At 39.1% G+C, this 26,160-nt stretch overlaps 1 protein-coding gene and 1 long non-coding RNA gene across 2 annotated transcripts in view; one reads left to right on the top strand and one right to left on the bottom strand.

Moving 5' to 3' along the window:
- LOC122556678 (uncharacterized) overlaps positions 1–26,160 on the top strand; it is a 57,013-nt gene that overhangs the window by 23,320 nt on the left and 7,533 nt on the right. The gene's annotated exons all lie outside the window — the stretch shown is intronic.
- Positions 1,096–3,698, bottom strand: LOC122556677 (DNA damage-inducible transcript 4-like protein). The gene is made up of 2 exons (XM_043703702.2): positions 3,369–3,698; positions 1,096–2,322 (listed from the first exon to the last, which is right to left on the bottom strand). Exons 1-2 carry the CDS (start codon positions 3,589–3,591, stop codon positions 1,835–1,837), a joined length of 711 nt encoding a protein of 236 aa, XP_043559637.1. The 5' UTR covers positions 3,592–3,698; the 3' UTR covers positions 1,096–1,834.

Raw genomic sequence — 26,160 nt, 5'->3', positions numbered from 1 at the left:
GCCTGACCCTAATATGTTTACCCCCTGATCTCTGGGTTCCAATGCTCCATTGATGGAGCTGTGGCCTACAGTAGTACTGGCAATGGTGTAACCATTTCCACAAGTTCCAATATGGTTAAAAACTGGGTTGCAACTATGTAATTAGTCATGAGACCAGCCCCCCCCATCCCCACCCAGTATTTATATTGCCCCTTGTGATTTTTATTTTAGGCTAGCTTTTCCTTCTCATTCTTTTCAACAGTTTACATTTGTTTATATTTAAAAGTCACCTGCTTTTTGGTAATGCTTTCAAAGCTTTGTTACTAAACCAAGCCTGTTGATTATACCACTCTGCCAGCTATTTTTCCCCAATCACAGTCCATTTCTTTCCATGCTTCTCAACTACATTTCCATATTATTTCTCCTCATTCCACCTATTCTGAGTTTTGTCCAATAATCTTAACTTTCATTGTAATGCTTTCAACAATAACTAAAAGAAACAGATATACATTGGAGGAGATTTATGTCACTATTTGTATTCTAAAGTGGGAAGTTAGGGGCAATATGATCATTTTAATACCTTTGAAAAGCATAGGTTACACAGATTTAGTCTAGTTCTGCAAGTTTAGGGCTTTAGACAAAAAAGGTGCATTAAATTCTAGAGAGGTTTATAAAAGAGGCAAAGAGGAACTTTATTACACAAACTTGATAGTGCTTCAAGGAACCTGGAAGTGAGTTCCAAAACCTAAGTGTCAATATGAAAGCTAGATTCAATAGTTAGCTGGAAGAAATGGAGACAAAGGGAAATGAGAGTATACTGAGTAAATGAAATTAGGGTCATTTGTTTACATGGAGGGTAAATGCTGACTAGGACTAAATGCATTGAATGAGCTCTTCATCTTGTAACTTGTTGGCAAGTGAATGACACAGAAGCACACCACTTTAAACATTTGGTGATCTCACCTAAAATTATTTTGCAAATTCATTTTGCAACATTATGTTGTAACTCATTATGATCTGGATGAGCAGCAGTTTTGGCAATAGTCAGAGTTATCCTTGTGGTATAAAATTGGTTGGGAGATTTTATATTTAAAAATAAATTGTTCACAACATGAAACCAATGGAGAAAGTGTTTATTTTATAAAAAAGGTTTATTGACAATCTCTTACACTTCAAAACCAGACATAATCATAGCACTGCAGTAGATAAAAGGTAGCAATTAACTACCCTGCATCCACTACAGGAAGCTTGCACTGTTTGTATAAATGCAAGGTACTATGTTAGAGCAAGTCCAGCATGCCCATACAAATACAAAAATGGTTCAACTGATCAGTGCAAAAATGTGCAAACATTTAACAATACTGAACATCAGTAAAATAAATATCACAACTTTAAACTCTATTTTAATCTAGTACCACTTGCAACTAAACGTTAATGTAGAGTACCTTCACCTTCCAAAAGAAAAAAAAATTTACAGACATGTTTCATGCTTTCATTTCCTTTCCCTCAGACCCCCATGCATGTTGCTCACTATACCATCACTACATGCTTTTAATTGTCCTCATCCATAACCAAAAAAGTCTACTTCTAACAGTGGTATCAGTAAAAAGACAATAGGAAAACTGCATGAAAGTCCATTGTGGATCCTCTGCCTACTGCACTACCAACTTAATGCGATGGATGCTAGAGTAGGCATTATATATACACACAATATTCTGAATCCAAAATAATTAGTGAAGTTCAAGTTATTAACAGTTGTATTTTAGAGAAACACTTCTATTGCTGGCTTAATAGCACTTAAGTCTTATTCTTAATAGCACAAAAATTACCCTTGAAGAGCAAGTTTGGCATTCAATCAGCATTCTTCAACAATTGGTCCCACAGAAGAATATAACTTTCTTTTGACTAATCTAAAGCCTGGACTAAGTTTCAGAACCCTTCTTGATGATTGAGAGAAACAGGCCCCTATAGCGAAGAAGTCACTCAGACTTGGCCAGCTGTTATCATCTTGTTTAAAGACTAGAGTCAATTCAAAGGTAGGAATGACACTGCTGTCATAAACAATTTTGCCCAGCTTCTTACTTGTGTTCTCATGCTCCAGATTGATATAGATCACTGCACCACGCAGTCCACAAGGCTCATTGGCAGCCATTCGAAGTACATCTCGGGCTATTCTCCTACTCATGTACTGGGGGATCAAGAGCTCTTGGCAGTGCAGCTGAGATTTTTTTGAATTAGACAAGCAATGCTCTATCTGCTTAGCAAGATTTTGGCATGTCCTTTCTTCTAAGAATTCCTCCAGAAAAATAAAGTCATTACCAGATTGATTCAAGAAATAGGCATCTGAAAAAAAAATGTAATATGTGAAGACCTTTGAAATGCATTTTTAGGTAATGTATACTGACAAATATGATTCGAGATGATTTTATCCAAATCTGAAGTCAAATATTGATTTCAGCCATCTGAAGTTCACACCCTATGCCCAAAACTACGAGAATGTGGTACATTATCAGGTTCAATATTAGATATTATCTTCCAGCATTCAGGACATCTGAATGTTTTTCAAATAATATTCTCAGAGCCAAAAGTCTGATTGACTTGGAGTTACCATTTTAGAACAACTATTATTCCACATACAAGGGTGCATCTAGATTATTTTTTAAATCTTTTCACTAAGCAAGAGTTTATTTAAAATTTAAATTTGCTGCACAAGTGCATTTACTGGTAATAGTGATACTGCAGTATTAATATTCATGAAAATAAAATACAATACATTTTAATAGGGTATTACCATATTTAGTTTCAAGTTTGTGATTTCTGCTATGGACCATCCATTTAACTCCACTGAAATCTTTATCCCCTATGCGTTGCTCGTCAAAGCAACTAAAAATGGAGCATTTAATGCCATCACCTGAACAAACTTAATATTGCAGTTTTACCACATTTAGAATGGTTCTGTTCAATGCTTGAGAGGGGTAAGCGGTTACTATTTATTATTATGCAATTGCTATATCTTTATTCTGAATTCTCGATTCTAGAATAGCGATGATGTAACTGATTAGTTTGAATCGGAATTCAGATGGAAAATATTTTACAGAAGAAATGTGAAACAAAAACGCACGTTACTTCATAGGTTTGTGAGAGAAACAAAACCTCATTTGAAAGGAAACACGTCAGGGTTTGGTCAGAAAAAAATCCCATAATTCAGTTTTAAGATTGCAGCAGTTTATCTAATTATTAATTTGGACCAGTTTAGGAAAAGTTTATATAAATTGAGAAAATTTAGAAAGAACCCCGAGTACTGAAAATGCCAAGACTTTAGTCACTTAGTATCGACTTGTTGCAATCAGCCCCAAGAACAAAGCGACCGAGCGACCCCATCAGCTCACCTGATCCAGGAATAAGGCTTTCGTCATCTGCGTTATAATGTCTCTCAAAAGGGATGTCACCATGTTTTATCTTCTTTGAACTTGTCACCGCTTCGCCTGCGAAACTGTGCTGAATGAGTTTCTTCACCAGCTGGACTACACTATCCCCTTCATCGCCTGTAGGGCTTGTCCTTTTACTGTAAACAGTCGTGCCCCCAAAAGTCTGAACGTACATCATCACCATCACTGCTAAGTGATGTGTCCCACCGTGTCCGGCCAGCTCTTCCTCTTCGTTAGCAGTACCGAATACAGATCAGAACCGACTGCAGCCACCGCTTTCTACTCGAACGTTGCATCAGCTGTTGAGAGGCACATGATCTGATGTCAAAAGACTAGGGCCCAACCCATCACACTCATTGGCTGTCGTACCAGAATTGATACATTGTAAAACCAATGAGAGAATTGTTACTATGTGCTGCGGTGAGTCCTAGATACAGAGGCGGAACCTTTGTGACTCACTTTGACTGCAAGACGGGGTGGTAGAACTTTACTGTCTTTTCCCCTGCTTTAAACCAATCAACTAAGGTTTTATTTTAATACAATTTTGTCCTGAAACAGTCTCCTTTGTATTCTTCTTCTTTGAGATAAAAGTAACTTTCTCTTCAATTGTTCACTATTTTTGTTTTTGTTATTCCATGGATATCGATTATTATTGATCATGTCCGAAATAGCGAATATATTGATGGTGCCGTTAACATTGATTAATAACGATATCCAGTTTCTGACTTAAGGGGCATGTCTGTTGGAGAGTATATTTGTGGATTGTGCCTAACGCATTATAAAGACACATAGAGCATGTGGAGATCTGAAATTCGTAATACTTGGTGGTGGTCGTAATAGAGGAAGGGTGGGGAGATGTGGAGACTAGAATGAGTGTAGAAGAAAATTGGAGAATGTGAGCCCAACATCAAATTCCTTTGGTTCCATGGGTTGTTTCACGAATAATGGAATTGATGGGAAGTTCGGGGATGGTAGAGGTGAAATGGAACTGACCTGGGAGTTAGGGGTAAAATGCCAGGCTCATAAAATTACATGGATGGGTATATGAATTGGAATAGTTTAGAGGGATATGGGCTGAATGTTAGTTAATGGGACTAGATTAATTTTGGATATTTGGTCAGCATGGACATATTGGACCTAAGGGCCTAATTCCATGCTGTACACCTCAAACTGTAAGTGTGACAAAATGATGGGAACAATTGATATAATATGTTTTTCAGAAGCTATTCTAAAAATTAAAGATTCACTAGATTTGAAAGAGAAAGGTTTTTAAAAAGTGTGTTGAATTAAAAACATAAATTAGCATTGATTCTATTGACAAAGAAGATGACAGTAGTCTATATCCTCTAGAAATTCTGCACAGCCTAACTCCAGTAGACTTGCAATTGCGTAAGCCTAGACTTACTGTGACTATTAAAGAAGAAGGAATTATGGCATTGCTGCAAACCTTGAATCCTGAACAAAACTTTAACATGGAACAAGTTGGTAGATAGGAAACCATTTTACTCAATGGTAGATGATGCAAGTAAAACAGATAGATTTACAAATTCCTAAAATAACATTGAGCCTGTTCCCAATTAACTTTTGATATTCTATGTTGATGGACATGTAAGAAGGGCTCATGCCCGAAACGTCGATTCTCCTGCTCCTTAGATGCTGCCTGACCTGCTGCGCTTTTCCAGCAACACATTTTCAGGACATATAAGAAGGCCAGAGTTTTGAAAAAAAAGTTTATCTGTGTTCTTATGTGTATGTTTGCATATGGCTAGCTTAATGTAGATTTTTCAATGTGAGAAGTTTTGATTTTGTTAAAAGTTTTTGGTGAAAGAATAACTAGGCATCCAGTATTTAAAGAAGTACTGTTGCAATAACGATACCAATTTCAGAATCAACTTAGTGTTATCATGGAGAAGGACATTCAGTCCATCACATCTGTACAGACTCTCTTAATTAACAATCTTGCTTCATGCTATTCTCCTGCCTTTCCCCAATATCCTTGCATTTGTTTCAATTTAGGTATTCATCCAATGCCTGCTTGAAAGCGTCAATTGAACCTGCTTCCAATATATGTGCAGGTGGTACATTCCAGATCCACACCACCTTTTGTATGAAAAATACACTTTGCATTTGCTTCTTTGCAAATTACTTTAAATCTGTGTCATTTCATTATTGATCCTTCTACGAGCAGGAACAATTCCTCACTATCTATTCTATCCAGTCCCCTCATGATTTTGAAAATGCTATCAGTTTTATTTTAGCCTTCTTCTCTCCAGCTATTCCAGTATCTCCATTCTATCATCCTAACTTATCCCTGGAACCATTCTTATCAATTTCTTCTGCACTCTCTCCATAATATTCACATCTTTCCTATAGTGTGGCACGCAGAACTGTACACAATGCTCTAACTGAGGTCTAACATTGCCTTACATAAGTTCAGCATCACCTCATGTACTTTAAATTCTATTATGGCAGCAGGAAGGGAGGAGCTCGGCCAGGAAGGAGAAGTCACTGGGCAGCAGGAAGAAGGACAGAATCACCAGTGACCGGAGGAAGATGACCAAAGGAATTAAGGTCCAGATGCCTGGATGGCAGATTTGGGTGCCTCAGAAAGCAGCGAAGGAGTGCTGAGCTGCTATCTGGGGGGGGGGCAGGAAACCCAGCCAAAGTTGGGAGGAGGAGACAGTGGTCCTGTGGGCTCTGGGCCAGTGGCAGGAAAATGCTGAGCAGAGGAAATTAATTGACCTGTCAAGTAAAAATAATAAATAAAAAAAGCCCAGGATACTTTTTATTAATTGCTCTCTCAATCTGTCCGGCCACCTTCAATGCCCGTGCGCATATCCACCCAGGTCCCTCTATCTCTGCATTCATTTTAGAATTGTACCCTTTATTTTCTACTGTCTGCCAACATTTATCCTACCAAAATGCATCAGCACACACTTCTCTGCATTGAATGTCTCTTTTAACTACCTGCACACTCTACCAACTTGTCTTTGTCCCTAGGTAATTCTACACTGTCTCCCTTACAGTTGATAATGCTTCCAAATTTCATATCATTTGCAATCTTTGAAATTGTACCCTGCATACCAAGATTTAGATCATTAATATATATCAGAAAAAGCAAGGCTGCCAATATCGACCCCTGGGAAGTTCCATTACAATCCTTCCAACAACACAAAAAAGATCCATTGATCATTACTCACTTTTTCTAATACTCAACCAATTTTGTATCCATGTTTCTACTGCCCCATTTATTCATGAGCTACAACTTTTCTCTCAAGGCTGTTTTGTGGCACTATATGGAACACCTGGAGCTCAGTGTCTATCATGTCAACATTACCCTCATCAATGTTCTGTCTTCAAAAAACTCCCAACAAGTTAGTTAAAATGATTTTCTCTTTAAAAGTTTATGCTTGCTCTTCCAAATTAATCCACATTTTTTTCTCACGTGACTATTAACTCTACCCTGAATAATTGTTTTTAGAAACTTCCCCACCATTAATGTTAAGCTGACTAGTTTGTAATTGCTGGGATTATTCTAAAAGTTTTGTTTAATGAACCAGGGTGTGATATTTGCAATTCTGCAGTCTTCTGGCACCTCCATGAAGTTTGAGGGAAAGATTATGACGAGTGTCCCTTCAATTTCCAGTTTCACTTGCATCAATATTTTGGGATACATTTCATCTAGTGCTTTTTCAACTGAAAGGACCAACCAGTAATCCAATGCTTCTAATTAATTTTAAATGCTTTTAGTGATAAATAGGGAATGTTTCTCCTGATCTGCCTTTTTATGTCCCTCAGAACATTTGCATTTCAATCAGATCCCCCTTCAACCTTCCCTCTCTAAGGAAAATTACCCCAACCTACCTAGTCTCTCTTCATGGCTGAATCATGAAAACAACATTCTGGTGAATTTCATCTGTACCCTCCCTAGTGTAACCACCTTCTTCATATTGTATGGTGATCAAGACTGCTCACAGTACTCTGGTTGTTATTTAATTGAGGTAATAAAATGCTTGCTCTTGTTTTCAATGCTTTGACTAATTATCACACCTATCCTATATGCCTAAATGTCTTAACCATCTTATATATCTGTCCTGATGCCTTCAAGGATCTATGAACATGCACACCAAGGTCCCTATGATCGTCTGGACTTGCTTGGATCCTATCATTCTGTGTATGCTCTATTGCCTTAGCCCTCCCAAAATGCATCACCTCTTGGTGAAATGTATCACCCTCTAACATTCTCTCTTACTTCACACATATTTTTAGATTAGATTAGATTACTTACAGTGTGGAAACAGGCCCTTCGGCCCAACAAGTCCACACTGACCTGCTGAAGCGCAACCCACCCAGACCCTTTCACCTAACACTACGGGCAATTTAGCCTCGCCAATTCACTAACCTGCACATTTTTGGATTGTGGGAGGAAACCGGAGCACCTGGAGGAAACCCACGCAGACACGGGGAGAATGTGCAAACTCGGGAATTGATCCCGGGTCTCTGACTCTGTGAGGCAGCAGTGCTAACTACTGTGCCACCGTGCCACCCACAATCTGCCGAATTATTTTGTTAATTGCAAATGTTTTGTGGACTTTTGTTAATATATAGGAATTGTAAATAAAAACAGTTTTATAATTTCAAAATTGCTTTCAAACTTTCAACTTAATTGTTTTGGGTCATTTAGTTGCGAACTTCTGGTGCAAGTTTGACACTTAAATTTCTAAAACATTATTTACATTACTCATTTTCTATATTCCAACTTTTCTGTATGATATAGTTTATATATTTTGATAACTGAACAGAGCAACAAACATATAAATAATAATAAGCATTTCTAGATTCTTTCCATTTCATTTTGAGGATTCTTATATCAGTTTTAATTTGTTTTCGAAAATGTGAACGATATTGACAGAGATGCACTTAATTTTTTTTCTCTGTTATTTCATGGGATGAGGTCAGTGCTGACAAGGTCACTATTTGTTGCCCATCCCTAACTAACCTTGAAATGAGTGACTTGCTGGACCATTTTAGAAGTTATTAAAAGTCAACCACATTATTGTGGATCTGGAGTCACATTCGGCTAGACGAGATAATGACGGCAAATTTTCTTTCCTAAAGAATGTTATTAGACCAGGTTAGTTTTAGGAGAAAGTGAGAACTGCAGATACTGGAGATTGAGTCAATAAATGTGTGCTGGAAAAGCACAACACATCATGCAGCATCCATGGAGCAGGAGAATCAAAGTTTTGGACATAAGCCCTCAACAAGAATGAGGGGGGAGGTGGGAAAAGGGGACTGAGAAATAAATAGGAGAGTGGGACTGGGGGAGAAGGTAGCTTGAAAGGTGATAGGTAGATGCATATGGTAGATTATGGTGATAGGTCGGAGGGGAGGATGGAGCAGATAGATGGGAAGGAAGATGTACAGGTAGGACAATACAAGAAGGCAGTGTCAAGTTAGAGGGTTGGATCTGGGATGAGGTGGGGGTAGGGGAGATGAGAAAACTGGTGAGATCGACATTGATTTCTTGTGGTTAGTGGGTCCCAAGGCAGAAGATGAGGTGTTCTTCCTCCAGGTGTCAGGTGGCTTGGATTTGGCGGTGGAGGAGGCCTAGGACTTGCATGTCCTTGGCGGACTGGGACGGGTAGTTGAAGTGGTCGGCCTCAGGGTGGTGGTGTTATTTGGCGCATGTGTCCCAGAGTTGTTCCCTGAAATGTTCATTGAGTTGGCATCCTGTCTTCCCAATGTAGAGGAGACCACATTGAGAGCAATGGACACAGTAGGTGAGGTATTTGGATGTGCAGGAGAGTCTCTGCTGAATGTGGAAGAATCCTTTGGGGCCTTGGATGGGAGCTATGGGGGGAGATGTGGGCGCAGGTTTTACACCTCTTGCAGTGGCAAGGGAAGGTGCCTGGAGTGGACGGTGGGTTGGTGGGGACCATGGACCTAATGAGAGGGAATGGTCTCTGCGGAATGCAGATAGGGGTGGGGAGGGTAACATATGAGGTGATGAGGTCTGATTGTAGGTGGCAGAAATGGTGGAGGAATCCAGCAATTAGTGGGGTGGAAGGTGATGACCGAGGCTGGGATGGGGGTTGGGGGTGGGGGAGCTGGTGGGGTGGGTGGTGAGGGGGGGGGGGGGCGTGTGGCGGGATTCTATCCTAGCCATGGTTGGAGGCAAGGTGTTCAAAGGCTGAAGTGCAGAAAGTAGAGGAGATACGCTGGAGGGCATTGTTGACTGTGGGAGGGGAAATTACGGTCCATGAAAGAGGAGGACATCTGGCAATTGCTCCTCCTGGGTTAATTATAGTTTTACAAAAGTCAATAGGTTTATGACACCATTACTGACACTTGCTTAGTATTCCAGATTTATTAATTGAATTTAAATTCCAGCAGCTACCATGGTGGAGTCTGAATCTCTCGCCCAGTCACTGATTATAAGTCCAGTGATATTATTTCTGCACCACCACCTTCATTTTGTGTTATGTTCCTACTTTACCTGAGGTGCTGATAAGCCCTTTAGAACCATGGAAACATAGAAAATAGGAGCAGACATAAGCGATTTGGCCCTTCAAGTCTGCTCCTCCATTGCAATTATGGCCATCAACCTTGAATCCTTAAACCCCAAGAGTTATAACCAACTTCTTCTCAAAATTACACATTTTTTTGGCCTTGGCTGCTTTTTGTGGTAGCAAATTCCATCGGCTCATCAGTCTCAGGGTGAAGAACGTTTTCTCTATCTCAGTGCTACATGGTTTAACCGTATCCATAAATCATGGAACCTGGTTCTGCACTCCCATGTCATCATGAATATCCTTCCTGTATCTACTTTGTCTCACCCTGTCAGAATGTTAAACATGACTCTAGTACTATGAGCTTTCTATTATTAATTGTATATCCTTGTTGATGCAAAGTAAGGAATTCCACAATTTTGACCAAATACCAAAGAAGAGATGTGGGATCCAAGAGAGGATAGTATGTACTTTAGAGGTAATGATGTTTCCATTCTTCTATTGGCTTTCTTGCTGTAGATGTCTCAATGCAGTCAGTTCTGCTATAATGTACATTTCTTCAACATAAATTGGCTATAACATGATTGAAGAATTTTGACCATTATTTGTAGAATGTAAACTTTCCTTAACTGTATTGGCTATAATGCGATTCGAGTCCCATTGGCTGAAAAGGTGCTGCTATTATGCGATTTTCTTCTAATGTAGGGTGGCACGGGAATAGAATTATCACGTTATATCATAACGGACTGTATATGGACTGTTGTTGAAGTTAGTTTGGCAGATTATAGAGTCATAGAGATATACAGCATGGAAACAGACCCTTTGGTCCAACTTGCCCATGCTGACCAGATTTCCTAACCTAATCTAATCCCATTTGCCAATACTTGACCCATATCCCTCTCAAACTTTCCTGTTCATATACCCATTCAGATGCCTTTGAAATGTTGTAATTGTTTCAGCCACCACCTTTGGCAGCTCATTGCAAACATGCATCAGCTTCTGCATAAAAATGTTGCTCCTTCGGTCTTTTTAAAATTTTTCCCCCTCTCACCCTAAACTTATGCCTTCTAGTTCTTGATTCCCCCACCCCAGGGAAAAGACCTGATCTATTTACTCTATCCATGTCCCTCATGATTTTATAAATCTCTATGAGGTCACCCCTCAGTCGCCGATGCTCCAGGGAAAATAGCCCCAGCTTATTCAGCCTCTCCCTGTAGCTCAAATCCTCCAACCCTGGCAACATCCTTGTAAATCTTTCCTGAACACTTTCAAGTTTCAATCATCCTTCCGATAAAAGGGAGAACAGAATTGCACACAATATTCCAAAAGTGACCTAACCAATGTCCTGTACAGCCGCAACATGTCTTCCCAACTCCTATACTCAATGCTCTCTGTCCAATGAAGGAAAGCATACCAACCACCTTCTTCATTATTCTATCTATCTGCGATTCCACTTTCGAGGAACTATAAACTGCACTCCGAGTTCTCTTCGTTCAACAACACTCCCCAGGACCTTACCATTAAGTGTATAGGTCCTGGTCTGATTTGCCTTTCCAAAATGCAGCACCTCACATTTATCTGAATTAAACTCCATCTGCACTCCTCAGCCCATTGGCCCATCTAAAGTTGTTGTTTTATATCTTCCTGCTGGTTAACAGTACAGAAACAATATTTTGATGCTGGAAGGGTGGTTGTCAAATTAAAGGCAGGATTCTAATTAAAAAGAGTTCTCTGTCTCGGATAATGTCAAGTTTCATTCATATTCTAACAGGTGGTAGTATTCTCAAATGTTGGAGGTGGTGGTTCAGTATTAAGGAGTCTCAAGTTTAACTCCTCAGACTCCCCAGCTTTATCAGTGAACAGCCACATGAAGATGACAAAGTATTATTCCAGCTACCAAGATGCTTTACCTTTTGTGAACCACATTGGCTTTGGACAAAACTAAGTCTCCGTATTTCGATGCACATACCATTTGGAACAAAACAGATTAACCGAAAGCGCAAATAGAAATAAATAAGAATGATCTGATACCCATTACTGTACAGATGAATGTTTGAATATTGAAGAATATAGAACACCTAGAAAGGACAGGAAGCCAGGAAAGGTTGGAGGCTGATTCCGTTAATTAATTATGGTGTTAGCAAAATACAGAGAGATGGCCTGAGCTTATGAAACCAGGAAATAGAAACAGTTCAGGCCAAAATAAGAGATGACTAAAAGGAAGAAGCCACTTTGGAAGTAGTGTACAGGCTCCCTAACATCAACCAGTAGGATTGAGTATAAGGGAAGAAACAATGGGAACTTGTCAGGAGAGTATGATGGTAATCATGGGGGATTTTAATCTACATAAAGATTGGAAAAATCAGCTGGATGAAATAGCATAATTTCTTTGATCAACATGCTCTGAAGCTGACCAGTGAGCAGGCTCAACCTGGTATTTTGCAATGAGAAGAATGAAATAATGACCTCATTGTGAAGATACCCCTTGCTAGAAGGGAATATAATATGATTGAATTTAGTTTTCAGATTAAGGGGAAACAGAGTACACAAGGTCCAAGATTAGACTTTTAAACTTAAAGAAAAGGGCAATCATGAGGCATGAAAGCAAAGTTAGATATAATAAACTGGAAAATTATATTAAGGGATTGATCAATAGAAATACAGTGACAGACATTTAATGATACATTTCAGAATATACAAAACAGATAAATTTCAATGAGAAAGAAAGGTTCAAGGGAACGACTAACCATGCATTGTTAACTAAAAATAAGTCAAAAATAGTATCAGACTTAAGGAAAAAGTTTATAATTGTGCAAAGTTTGGTGGGGAGTCAGAAGATTTAATAATATATACTTAAAAACTAAGAGATGAATAAGAGGGGAAAAATTAAGAGTACGAGAGAGATCAAGCTAAATTAAATAATTGATAAAGAAAAAAGAGAGAACAAAGTAAACATTGGTCCCTTGAAAGGGAATCTGGCAAATTAATAATGAAAAGAAAGTAGATGACTGATGAATTGAACAGGGATTTTGTGTCAGTCTTAACTGTAGGACCTAAAGAAAATTACAATCACCAGGGAAGTGATAACTAAGGAAATTGTTGGAGGTACTTGCTAACAGTCCCCTAAAGTCCTTTAGCATCTTAAAAGAAGTGACTAATGAGATACTTGACTCCTTGTTCCTAATTTTCCAAAATTCCCTTGACTGAGGGAAGATTTCATTATATCAGAAAATAGCAGATGTAGTTTCTTTATTAAAAAGGAATGGAGACAGAAAGCAGGAATTTATAGGCCAGTTAATTTAACACCTGCCATAGGCAATATGTTAATGTGTTGAAAGTAGTTCAGAGAAGGTTTACAGGGCTAATGCCCAGAATGAGCAAATTGGCTAGAAAGGCAACGTCTTTTTCCTCTGGAGTTTAGAAGAGTCAGATCTGAGATAATTGAAACACATAAGGTTCCAAGGGGACTTGTCCATGTAGATATTGAAGGAATGTTTCCCTCTTTTGAGAAAGTCTAGAACTCAGAGTTAGCATTAAAAATAAGGAGCTGAAAATGTGTTGCTGGAACAGCGCAGCAGGTCAGGCAGCATCCAGGGAACAGGAGTATCGACATTTCGGGCATAAGCCCTTCTTGAGGCTGCCTGACCTGCTGCGCTGTTCCAGCAACACATTTTCAGCTCTGATCTCCATCATCTGCAGACCTCACTTTCTCCATTAAATATAAGGAGGCAGTCATATAAATTAGAGATAAGGAAACACTATTGAATAGCAGAGCAGGCTCAAAGGGGCCAAGTGGCTTATTCTTGTTCCTTATTTGAATGTTTGAAATATAATTGAATGGCAAAATAAGCCCAAGGAACTGAATAAATGACTCCTTTTCCTGTTGGATGAGGTAGTGCTTTGTAATGCAAATGTTTGTAATGGAAATAAATGCTTCTAAAAATTTGTAATAATTGGCTCCAATTCAATCCTTCACTGTCTGACTTTCTTGAATAGAATATTTGATTGAATAGAATATTTGATTGGTTTGCCTTTAGATATACTAGGAAAATGGACCTCATATTAAACCTTTGAAAGACTGAGGCATATCGATCAAACTGTCAAATGTAAGTGCAGATTGTTGGGAATATACATTATGCTCAGTTTTCCTGAATCTAAAAGGGTCATTCTGACAACAACCTTGCTAGTCTGCTTGAAACTAAAATGTTTGTTAAATAGATGGTGGTATTAATATCTGTTGGTATAACTAGCATGGTTGCTAAATATTTAATCATTTTTATCCTCTTCCTTTTTGGAAACTGGATGAATTTTCATTCCTGTAATTTAACCCAATCCACTACTATTTAGCTTATTTGCCATGTAAGCTTATATCCATGCTTTGTTACCTCTAAACTCAATTACTTAAATATTCTCCTGGATGCAAATGATTTTGCAACTCATCCAACCTTGACTTCATTCAAACCTCTAGCTTTGAATCCTACACACCACATCCTACATACCCAAGGTCTAGCATTGCTTCCCAGTCCAGCACCATTTCCTTTTTAAATTGCCATCATTGTTTTCAAAGCTGTCAACAACCTTACTCAAGAAGTAGAATGCAGTATTAAATTTTATTGTCATGTGTACTCAATGTATGACTACAGTAAAAAGTGTATAAAGTCACCGTTCTCCAATACCATTGTGGTTACAAAATCAGAATCTCAAAAAAGGACAGCAGAAATAAAAGAAAACCCAAAGGTAAGAAAAATGTCCAGATCGCGCAAAGTCTAAGTCTTCTCTCCATAAAGATTTTTGGAATCACCAATGCAGGCACTCGGACCTATATACGGCTTGATGTCTCGGTCATTGTGCGGTCTGACATTGATCGCTGCAATGAGCCATGTTCTCGCTGCCGCTGATGCTGTCGCCATCTCCGACCGCTGGAGGGGCTTTGCCATCAGCGCTGCTGTCACCGACCCCAAACAATGGGAGATGCCACCATTCCGCACAGCCCACTCTTGCTGCTGTGTCGATTAGCCCTCGCAAGAGGTTTGATCCTTTTGCTTGCCAGGACTTGTTATTATTCAATCTTTCCATGCCAGGTAGCTTTCACTTGCCGGGACACAGAATGACTTAGCTGATGCTGGCTGAAAGTAGTCAGTAAGAAACTGGTCAGGTTCCTTTGATTCCTGCTTCCAAGTCCTTTTCAGTCATGGAGAGAGAGAGAGCAAGCAAACGTTTTGAGTCCAGATAACCCTTCATCAGAGCAGAAGTGAAGTGTGGAGGGGACAGCATTTATGCAATGGTTTGGCGGGGGGGGGGGGGGGGGGGGGGTGGTCTGCGTGTAGGGTGCTAGTGGAAAAAAGGATGTTGATAATTCAGGTTAAGTGATTGGAATGAGAGAATGGCAGAACCATCCTGCCAGACATTAAAGGACAGATAATCTCTCTTGGGGTGGGGTGGGGGAGGGGGTTGGGGGAAGATGGGGAGAGTGGATATAATAACAAGCTAAAAGAAAGGGAAGAAATGGGAGCTGGTTCACAATTTAAAGTTGTTGAAAGTCCTGCTCGCATACCCATATGTCTTTCCTCAGCATGCTGCAATGTTCCAGTGAATCGCAGCGCAACTGGAGGAACAACATCTCATCTTCAGACTAGGCACTTTACAGTCTTCTGGACTTAACATTGAGTTCAACAAATGAATAAGTAGAGATCTCAATGTCTAGGCAAACCAGTTGACTCACAGTGATTGCAATTATTTTTCAGATTTTAACTGGTCTTAGTGTAGTCATTTTATTATACATATTTTTATAGTCTTGAAACTTAGTTAAATTTAGTTTAAGGTAGCTTTAATTGAACAATTAATTATTGAATAGAAGAATTCAACACAGTGGGAATATAGTACTTGGTGTTTGGAACAATAATCAGAATCTGTGTTGGATAGATTTGCTTTCTCAGCACTAATAATGAATATTGGCTTCTCTCAAGTAGTTTTACAAAGAACACATTGTGTCTTTATCTTTATACTACCACCATATTATTTTGGCAGATCATCCTGTTTTATTAGATTGTCTTTTCTGTGGATAAGTTGTAAATATTCCCATATGTGCAGCAACATCTACAGGCAATGATTTTGGTTATGTGAGCATTGTGTCACATAAACAGTGATGTACTGCAAAAAGTTACAAGAAGAACAAAACCAGATGGAGCACATGATGTTATCTTAGGGACTGGACATTACAAAGGCACACTCTAATCCTACGAAGTTCTACACACTAACTTCAGGTGATTTCTGTCAGAGCTGTCTCACAGCCTATCAAGCAGCAGCTGACTTCCCTATCAGACAATGTCCCAAATTATTCCATCAGTATCCCTAGGTATGTCCTGTCCTAAATGCAGAATAGACTCACTATAAGTGGTTGTACAGTGACATACAATTATGGAAGATTAGCCCTGGGCTTCCTCAATTTTGATTTAACATGAAGTTTCATAGCAACACACCAGGCTACCTGCTGATGAGTCTGTACTTCACCAGATTGAACATCACTGGAAAAAGCAATGAAAGTAGAAATGTAACAGAACATACTTCCGACATGTCCATGACCAAGTGTGACACAGTAGCATCAATACTGACTGAATTGGTCTAGTCCTAAAGGATTTAACTGCCAAATTAGGTTGAAGCAACTGCTGAGAGAACAAACACTGGGGAAAACCAATTTTTATAAATTTGTTTGTTGCAGAGATCTCTGTCTATGACTATATTCGTAGAAACAACATCGCTCTGTCCTTTTATGTCTTTTTGTGTTATGTGGAGTAGAATCAAAGCTAAACTAGCAGTTCCAAGTTAGGTGTTCATGTGGCACTGGAAGCTATCAGCAGAATTGTCTAGGAAGCAGCAGAATTGTATTCTGTCACAATCTGTAACCTCATGGTCTGGGATATCCCTCACTTTACCACTGCCATCAAGCCAAGTAACTGTTCAATGATGAAAGTAGAAGGGTTATGTCAGAAACAACACCAGGCATATATAAAAATGAGGTGCTAAACTAGTGAAGCTACACTAGTAAAGTTACAATACAAACTCAGTGCATGTTAAATAGCAGAAGCAGTATGCTAGTCACAGAATTACATGAATAATAAAAGATTACTGCACAAGATAAGAGCTCATGATTCTAATATTAATGCATTAGCCTGGCTTGTGGATTGGTTAACACATGGAAAACAGAGAGTCAAATTAATAGGTGTTTTTCTAGGTTGGACAGACGGAACTAGTGGAGTGTCATAAAGATCAGTCCCTGGGTCCGCAATTATTTGCTATCTGTGTTAATAGTTTGGAAGAGGGACTAGGGAATAATGTATCCTGATTTGTTGATCACACAAAAATAGTTGGGAGGGCAAGTTTTGATGAGGAATAAGAAATCTGCAAAAGGATATAGATAGGTTGAGTAAGTGGGCAAAACCTTGACAGATGGAATTAAATGTAGAAAGTGTGAGGTCATGTTCTTCAGTAGAAAGAATTAAAAGGCAGACTATGACTCCAAAAAATGCAGCACAAAGGGATCTGGGTGGTTTGGACATGAAACACAATAGGCTAGCATTTGGTGCAGCAAGTAATTAGGAAGGCAAATGGAATTTTGACCTTGATTGCTTGGGAGTTGTAGTTTAATAATCGGTAAGTTTTGTTACAGCTGTACAACCATGTTAGTGAGGTAGCACCTGAATTGCTGTGTGCAGTTATGGTCACTCTATTAATGGAACCCTAACATCACACTTACCTTATATACTGTACTTACCACTTAATAGCAATGGTTAAAGTGGCCCTTGTGACCTTTAAATTTCTATGCTGCAAAAGACCTGTCAGCATAGAAGTCTGGTTCTGCATTTCTGAAGGAATTCTGATCAGAATCTCGTATCAGAAATGCGGGGCTCTTTTGTTACATATAAAAGGGAATGGATGGGCAATCTGGGTGAGATTGCCATTCCTTGTAAAATACAGCCCATTGTTCCAAATTATTCTCCTGTGTGGACTAATACATCGCTCAAGTAAAACTATCCACAGTCATTGCTCTTGTTGTAATTGGCTGAATGTTTTAAGATGTACTTCCAGTAAATCAAAACATCATGTTTATGGAGATATCCATGCAGCAGTTGTATTCATTTGAAAATTTAAAAACACAATTAGATCATACTTTTGTATTGATGCATCAGTGTGAAACACGTGGTCATAAATAAATGTGTTACATTCCAATTCAATACGCAAACACTTTAACAGCAAATAATGTGAGGCTCCTCAAAAAAGAAACAAGGTTGCTGCTTTGAGGTTGCTTCAGTTGGGGTGCAATATTGGGTTGTTAAGAAATCACATTTGAAATGTTTGAAGGAAATTATCCTGACAAAATCATGGAGAATGTTTTTATTGGTAGATGAAGCAAGCATTCTCATCTATTCTGCAAGCATTAAAAAACGAGCTACCAGAAGATCAAAGCCCCACAACATGTCAAAACAGACAAACACAACACATCAGTGAAACAGCACCTCAGGGCCAGTTAGGCTGAGATCTGAGAGAGAATACAGTTCTCATATCATAGTCAGACAATACTGTGATACAGTATTAAAAGCAAACATTGTGCTTAGTTTGGTAAACACCAGTCTGAGCACCAGAGCCAAAATCCAGTCTGATAACTTATTTTGTAGTTCGTTACCATTGAAATTGTTAAGAAACATAGAAAATACTACAAACTCCTATATTGAGGTAGGGAAGATGTACAGAACTGAATGTTCTTAAAAAAAATACATACACATATCAATTAAAAACCAAAAGAACTGTGGATTCTATAAATCAGAACCAAAACAAATTGCTGGGAAAGCTCAGCAGGTGTGGCAGTATCTGTGGAGAGAAATCAGAGTTAACGTTTTGGGTCCAGTGTTCCTTCCTCATAACACACATTAATTGATGCTCACAAAACCTTCAATAGCCATAATATATTTCCCAGCTCCATGCTTAGAGTATTTGATGAGAACATCAAATGAATGTGAAACAAAAATGAATGGGAAAAATGGATGTTAGGCAAAGGAATGGGCTTTTGGGTCAGGCAGTAAAAAATTTACCTTAATGAATGTTTCAAGGAAAGAGCAACAGGGAAGAGGTAAAACATTTTATGACAAAAACGCAAAAGCATAGCGTCATTCTGGCTATAAGCATGGATATAGTTATCAATAGGACAGATCGAGTGAATCCTTAGAAGAGTATAAAGGCAGTAGGAGTATATTTAAGAGTGAAATCAGGAGGGCTTGAGATAGGGGAAGAGGGGGACATGAGATAGCTTTGCCAAATAAAGTTAAAGAGAATACAAATACATTAAGGACAAAAGGGTAACTAGGGAGAGAATAGGGCACCTCAAAGATCAACAAGGTGGCCTTTATGTGGAGCCGCAGGAGATGGGGCAGATTCTAAATGAGTATTTTGCATCAGTATTTACTGTGGAAAAGGACATGGAATGTAAGGAAATAGATGATGACATCTTGAAAAATGTCCATATTACAGAGGACAAAGTGTTGGATGTCTTGAAATGCATAAAATTGGATAAATCCTCAGGACTGGATCAGGTGTGCCCTAGAACTCTGTGGGAAGCTAGTGCAGTGATTGCTAGGCCTTTTACTGAGATATTTGTATCATTGATAGTCACAGGTGACATGCCGGAAGACTGGAGGCTGACTAACGTGGTGCCACTGTTTAAGGAAGGTGGTAACGACAAGCCAAGGAACTATAGACCAGTGAGCCTGAAGTCGGTGGTGGGCAAATTATTGGAGGGAATCCTGTATTTGGAAAGGCAGGGACTGATTAGGGATAGTCAACATGGCTTTGTGCGTGGGAAATCATGTCTTAGAAACTTGATTGAGTTTTTTGAAGAAATAACAAAGAGGATTGATGAGGGCAGAGTGGTAGATGTGATCTATATGGGCTTCAGTAAGACTGGTTAGCAATGTTAGATCTCATGGAATACAGGAAGAACTAGCCTTTTGGATACAGAACTAGCTCAAAGGTAGAAGACAAAGAGTGGTGGTAGAGGGTTGTTTTTCAGACTGGAGGCCTGTGACCAGTAGAGTGCCACAAGGACCAGTGCTGGGTCCACTACCTTTCGTCATTTATATAAATGATTTGGATGTGAGCATAAGAGGTATGGTTAGTAAGTTTGCAGATGAAACCAAAATTGGAGGTATAGTTGACAGCGAAGAAGATTACCTCAGATTCTATGCTCCCTTGTTATTGACCCCACTACTAAAGACAAAAGTGCCACCTTATCCATCCTACATATGCTCTTCATCACCTTGTACAGGTCTATCAGGTCTCTCTCAACCTTCACTCCCAAGAGTAAAACATTGCCAATGTAGCTAATCTTTCCTCATCTCAGAGCCTTCAGCCCAGGCACCATCCTGGTAGATTTTCTTTATACTATTATAATCACATTCTTCCAATAATGTGGTGACCAGAATTTCACACAGCACCCTAGTTGTGGCCTAACCAGCATTTTATACCGTTTCAGCATAACCTTCTTGATTTTGTATTCTGTACTTAGGCTAATAAAGGGAAGTATCCCATATGCCTACTTGACTATCTTATTTACCTGGCCTACTGTCTTCAGCTATCTTAGGATATGCACACAAAGGTCTCTCAGATTTTCAGTACTTTCCAAAGTCCTGTTGTTCATATTGTCATTCTTTGCCTTGTTAATCCTTTCTAAATGTGTTACCTCAAACCTTTCAAGTTTGTCAAACTCAATGTCCCTTTAATAACACCACGCTAACTATTTCTGATTACTCCCTGTCTCTCCAAAGCACACATTCTGTCCCTCAGAATTCTTTCTAATAACTTTACCACCACCAGGATTAGACTGACTGGCCTGTGATTTCTTGATCTATTCCTTCTCTTTTTAAATAATGGAACAACATAGCAGTCCTCACCTGTGGCCAGGGACAATTTGAAAATTGTTGCCCGAGCTCCAGGTAACTCCTCCCTTGCCTCCCTCAGTAGCCTGGGATAAGTCTCATTGGGCCTGAGATTTATCCATTTTTAAGTTTGCTAAATCCACCAGTACTTTTCCTCTCTATGTTAATTTCTTCTAATATTTCATAGTCCTTCACTCTGATGTCTGCATTATTCATTTCCAATGTGAAGACTGACACAAAGTATTGATGACTGACTGACATTGACAACTATGTCCACATCTTTTGGGTCCACACATCAATCACATCTATTCTTTCCCTAGTTATTCGTATGCATTTTACACATTTATAAAATAGGATTTGGGATTTTCGTCATTCTATCTGCATTTCTTTCTCATGCACTATCTTTCCTTTCTAATTTTGTGTTTATATTCCTCTAGTTAAGAATGGATGAGAATGCCTGCTTCACCTAGTAATAAAAACATTCTCCATAATTTTCTCAGGATCAATTCCTTCAAACTTTTCAAATGTGATTTCTTAACAGCCTGATATTGCACCCCAACTAAAGCAACCTCAAAGCAGCAACCTTGTTTCTTTTTCAAGGAGCCTCACATTATTTGCTGTTAGAGTGTTTGAGTGTTGAATTGGAATGCAGCAATTTATTTATGATCATGTGTTTATTTATGATCATATGTATTCATCCTACTGTATTGAGCCCACAGTGCCATAAGTATCTTTTTTATTTAGTTAGCTGTCAATTAAGTGAAATTATAATTAATTGAACATATTGTTGACAACCCAACTCACCTCATTAATAATCAACTTCCAGTCTTACTAAACTTGTCAAACAAGCTAGACATCAAGAAACTCAGTGTGGAAACCAGGACATCCTAGGCATTGGCCTGTGCCAATCCATCTTGGCCATCACTGATACACTTAGGAAGAATGTTGGAGGGTGCACCAGAAAATTGAAAAGCTGTCGCAAGGACAAGCAACCAGATCATAGATTGGGACAGGCTGCATGCATCTCAGGGCTGCTTGTTGCTCTCTTTGGGCTCGCTTAGTTAACGCTTTTCTGTAATGCATCCTTGCAGCATCCATGTCTTTCCATGCTATTAACAACATGCCTGTTAGTGCATTGCACTTCAGCCAGAGCCAGAGGAGATTAATATTGTTGTACTGAATTGCTCTTTATTGTAGACAAGGGCAGGTTGGTTTGCAGTGGGAATCTGTCTGGGGATGGGGAGCATCTTGACAGTACAACAAGAATCAATCTAACACCTAAAACATGTGCCAGCTGCCTGAGCACAAACATACTGCATGTTCTTAATCAAAAGGTCATGTCAGAAAGTGGGTAAAAGCTTTCCCATCACCTGGCTGGGGGAGGTGAAGGGATGGGGCGGGGAGGGTGGTGGTTGTTGTTGTGCTGCCAATCGGGGCAGCTGTTAAGGCATAGCCTGCATATAGACCACAGTCAGTCATCAACTTGGGATGCTCATGATCCAGTGATCTGTGCCAGCACAGCTTGAGGCATGTGCAGTGGTCCATACTGTACAGCCTGCATACTCAGTCGAGGCATTATGTATCATCAGCTGCAACGACAGTGGTTAGGCATCTGGTCGTTCATATCTAGGGGCTATTCAATGAAGTTAGTCAGAGATCTGGAGTGAATACAGTCCTGGGAGTCCTTCCATCATTCTTTCAGGAAGGTGCATGGAAGGCCTGTAGGGACATGGGGGGATTCATTGCCAGAAGGAGTGGGTGAATCAAGACTGAGGGAGGGAAACACAGGCATTTGTAGAAGTGGAGACAAGTATGGTGAAAGGGACAGCACAAGGTATATGAAGGTGTGCAGCACAGCTTTGGAGGACATTGAAGTCTCGTGATCAAGAGCATCTTACCCCATCTTTTATACTTTTCACAAAGGTGTGGAGAAATTCTTGGAAAGCAGTAGCATGATGCCAATTAGTGGAGACTAACATTTGTCAAATGCCTCATTAATACCGAACTTACCTCACTAATCTTACCAAACTACCAAACAAACTAGATGTCGGTAAATCTCAACAAAGAAACTGGAGTGGGCATTCAACTTGCTACTTATTCCAAATGATCAAATGTTGGAAAGCAGGCACAAACATCTCAACGTGTACTGATTGGCACTCGCCACACACATATCTTTGTCCATGGATAATGGCATCCAATCATTATGGCAAATTTCCAATGCATTTACAGGATGCTTCGCACTTCCATGCTGCATGTAGGACTGCACCAGTCGCTCATTGCAATATTGCAGCAAGAACACTTTGTGCTCAAGGACATGCACCCAACCACGGACTGGATTAGGCTTTGAATCTTTGATTGGTATGATAGACCTTACTCATTCACCTACCTGACTGCTCAGACCATCGGCTTACATTACGTTTGTTGTGCCATGCTATTTAGTGCAGACACAAAGCCAAGATATTCACATAGTTGTCAGGAGACTTCAGTCAAATCAAAGCGATAGCCTTTTTTCAGAGGTTTCTGGCATAGTAAATCAAGGGCAGCCTCTAATATGAGCATAGGGCCTGCTCAGGGCTGGTCAGTGTCGGCATTGTCCCCTTGTAAATAGTAATGAGCCAAAAGCGAGGCAGCACACCACTTGTTTTCACTCTTTCTGCCCTGATGTGGGCTCTTTTCTTCCTGCAATGAAAGAATGGTAGGTCTACTGTGATATGAATTTGGCTGACACAGCTTTTACTTTTGAGGGAGACAGGGAGAATGAGCAGATGCATGATGTATCCATTAAGTTGTCTGAAATATTTAATTCAGGATATTAAATGCAAAAATAAAGTCATGCTAAACCTTTACAAATTTCTGGTTAGGCCTCAATTGTATAATTTGTACAATTCTTTATGCCACATTTGAAGAAATATATAAAGTCTTTGGAGTGAGACAAGGGGTTTTAATGAACTAAGTCTCACACACACAGAGAAATTAAAGAATCTGGGATCATGCTCCTTACGCAGGGAAGGTTAAGGGCAATCTTGTAGAAATATTCAGAATTATAAGAGATCCCATTCAAAGAGAAGCTACTTCCTCTGGCAAGTGTGTTTGAAATCAAAAGTCATGGATTTAAAATAAGTGGCAAGAAGATAGAGGGGAAATGAAGGAGTCTTTCCACACAGAAGGTTGTTATGATTTATAACACACTACCTGAAAGTATGATGAAATCAGATTTTATTGGAACTTCCAAAAGGCAATTAGACACACACTTGAAGATAACTGATGTGTAGAGATAAAAAAGACCATTATGTAGGGTTATATAGAAAATGGTCAGATGAGGGATTAAATTGAAATTAAATGCTTTCAGCTGCCCTAGCATTTGCTCAATAGCCAAATAACCTTCTTCTGTGTTATAAGGTTTTAACCAGATTTTGGAATCTCCTGAATTCATTTCTAGAAGTTATTCCTAATTTTTTTTAGCTTAGTCTGGCTGAATTGGAAATCTGCAAAGAGTCTTAGCTGTAAACAATTGTCAAGGTTGCAGATTTTTAATTACTGCAGAATTAAAGGCTGAACGTTATCCCTAATTATTGCCTAATCAAAGGTTGTCTGGATTTACTAAGCAGCCAATTTACACTATTTCCATTGTTTTGGTAAAATTGTCATTGAGAAAATGGCAACTTCTGATACATGATAGGCAGATTAAGTACTACAAATACTATGTTGGTCTTTATGAAACAAATGCTTGTACTTCACATGGTGTCTATATAACCTTGGGCCATCAAAGTGTTATTCAGCAAAATGAAAATTCATTAGTGTTGGAATGGAGAATATTAAGTAGAGTTGTAAATATGTGTTGAACAATTTTGGTGCAATGTAATATTCCCATGATGGAACTACAACGTAGCACAAACAAAATGAGGATTGTTATATGATTGCATTAAATGGTTCTGACAACAAGCTAATTCCAAAACGGAATGAGCATTAAATACATTAAATGCAGGAAATAGCATGTGAAACAATTTTTTTGTAAAATCAAATCAAAAGGTATGGCTCAATTTCAAAACAACACTTTAAAAATCATCAAGTAAAAGGTCAAAGAAATAGACTCCAAGAGCACCTTCTAGCAATGTATTCTATACCAATTGGTAGCTCAGGAATTAGTTCATTTTCCTTTGACATTGAATAATTTCTCAATCTTCCTGTTCTTAATGCTGAGAACCCCCCACAAATAAAGTCAGGTAATTATACATTATTGTGGTATTGTAACAAGCATTTTTTTCAATGGTGATTAGTTGGATTGCTTAACTGTGCAGATTAAGACATAAACTTGTTTTAACTGAATTAATGCGCACATTAAAAAAAGACATATATGGCAGGATTTTATCGAGGCCTAAATGACATGGGCTGTGGTGAGATTGACCTTCTTTCTCCATTGCACTGCATTCCAACAACTGGCTTAGACTGCATTGACTGGGTGTCAACCTTGGACCACATTGGCATGGTCTGGTGTTGTGATCTCCCCCTGTTGGCCTTGAAGGAAGAGGATTCCCTGCATTTTCACTGTCCCATCCAGCAGGACCTCCAGATCCTTGCCTACAAAGCAGGGTACCTACATTTCTCTGTCCACCAAGCCCAGATCAAATGTTAGGAATCATGAACTGCAGGTCCAGACTGATAGTACATGCCCGGGTGCACAACAGGCTTTTAAAGGTGGTGCCATCAATTTTAGAGTAGCACGTTGTTCTGGGAATTGCGTAAGGTAAAATGGGAATAGAATCAGATTACAGTACCAATATAGCAGTGAGGTAAGTAGTTAATGACGTAAATTTAATATATCATGGTGAGAAAATACTGTGCCTTTCAAAACATTTTGGCACTTAACCAAAACACTGTAAGTTTCAGCCTATAGTAATTACGGTATGAAGCCGCCTGGTTATTGTATGGAAATTTCACATCCAAAGTTTTGTGCAGTGCTTAGCTAATTGTACCTGTTAACTCTGAAACAGAAAACAGAAAATGCTAGAAATACTGAACATTAAAAGAAGGAGAAACCAATGTCAATCATTGGTCTTTGGTGGTGCAGAACTTGAACACTATTGAAATAGCAAACATTCTGTCAGGACAGATGCAAAAACCTCAATTTCAAATGAAGCAACAATTTATCCTGCATGAGAAAAAGGTACTGATTCATTGTTAAGTCAATTCTGACTGTTTAAAGTATTGCCATAGAGAACGCACCAGGAATCTATTGTCCTTCACAATCTTGTTCATGTTAAAAAAAGTGCATTGCCTGGACATATTTTGCCGATGTCACTTCCTCCCCATGGACAC

Source organism: Chiloscyllium plagiosum, unplaced genomic scaffold, assembly GCF_037043375.1.
Source record: "Chiloscyllium plagiosum isolate Xiang-an unplaced genomic scaffold, Cpla_swu_hap1 HiC_scaffold_16, whole genome shotgun sequence".
In the NCBI taxonomy this organism is placed as follows: Eukaryota; Metazoa; Chordata; class Chondrichthyes; order Orectolobiformes; family Hemiscylliidae; genus Chiloscyllium; species Chiloscyllium plagiosum.
Note: the sequence above shows the minus strand (reverse complement) of the source record. Positions and strands in the feature narration are given on the sequence as shown.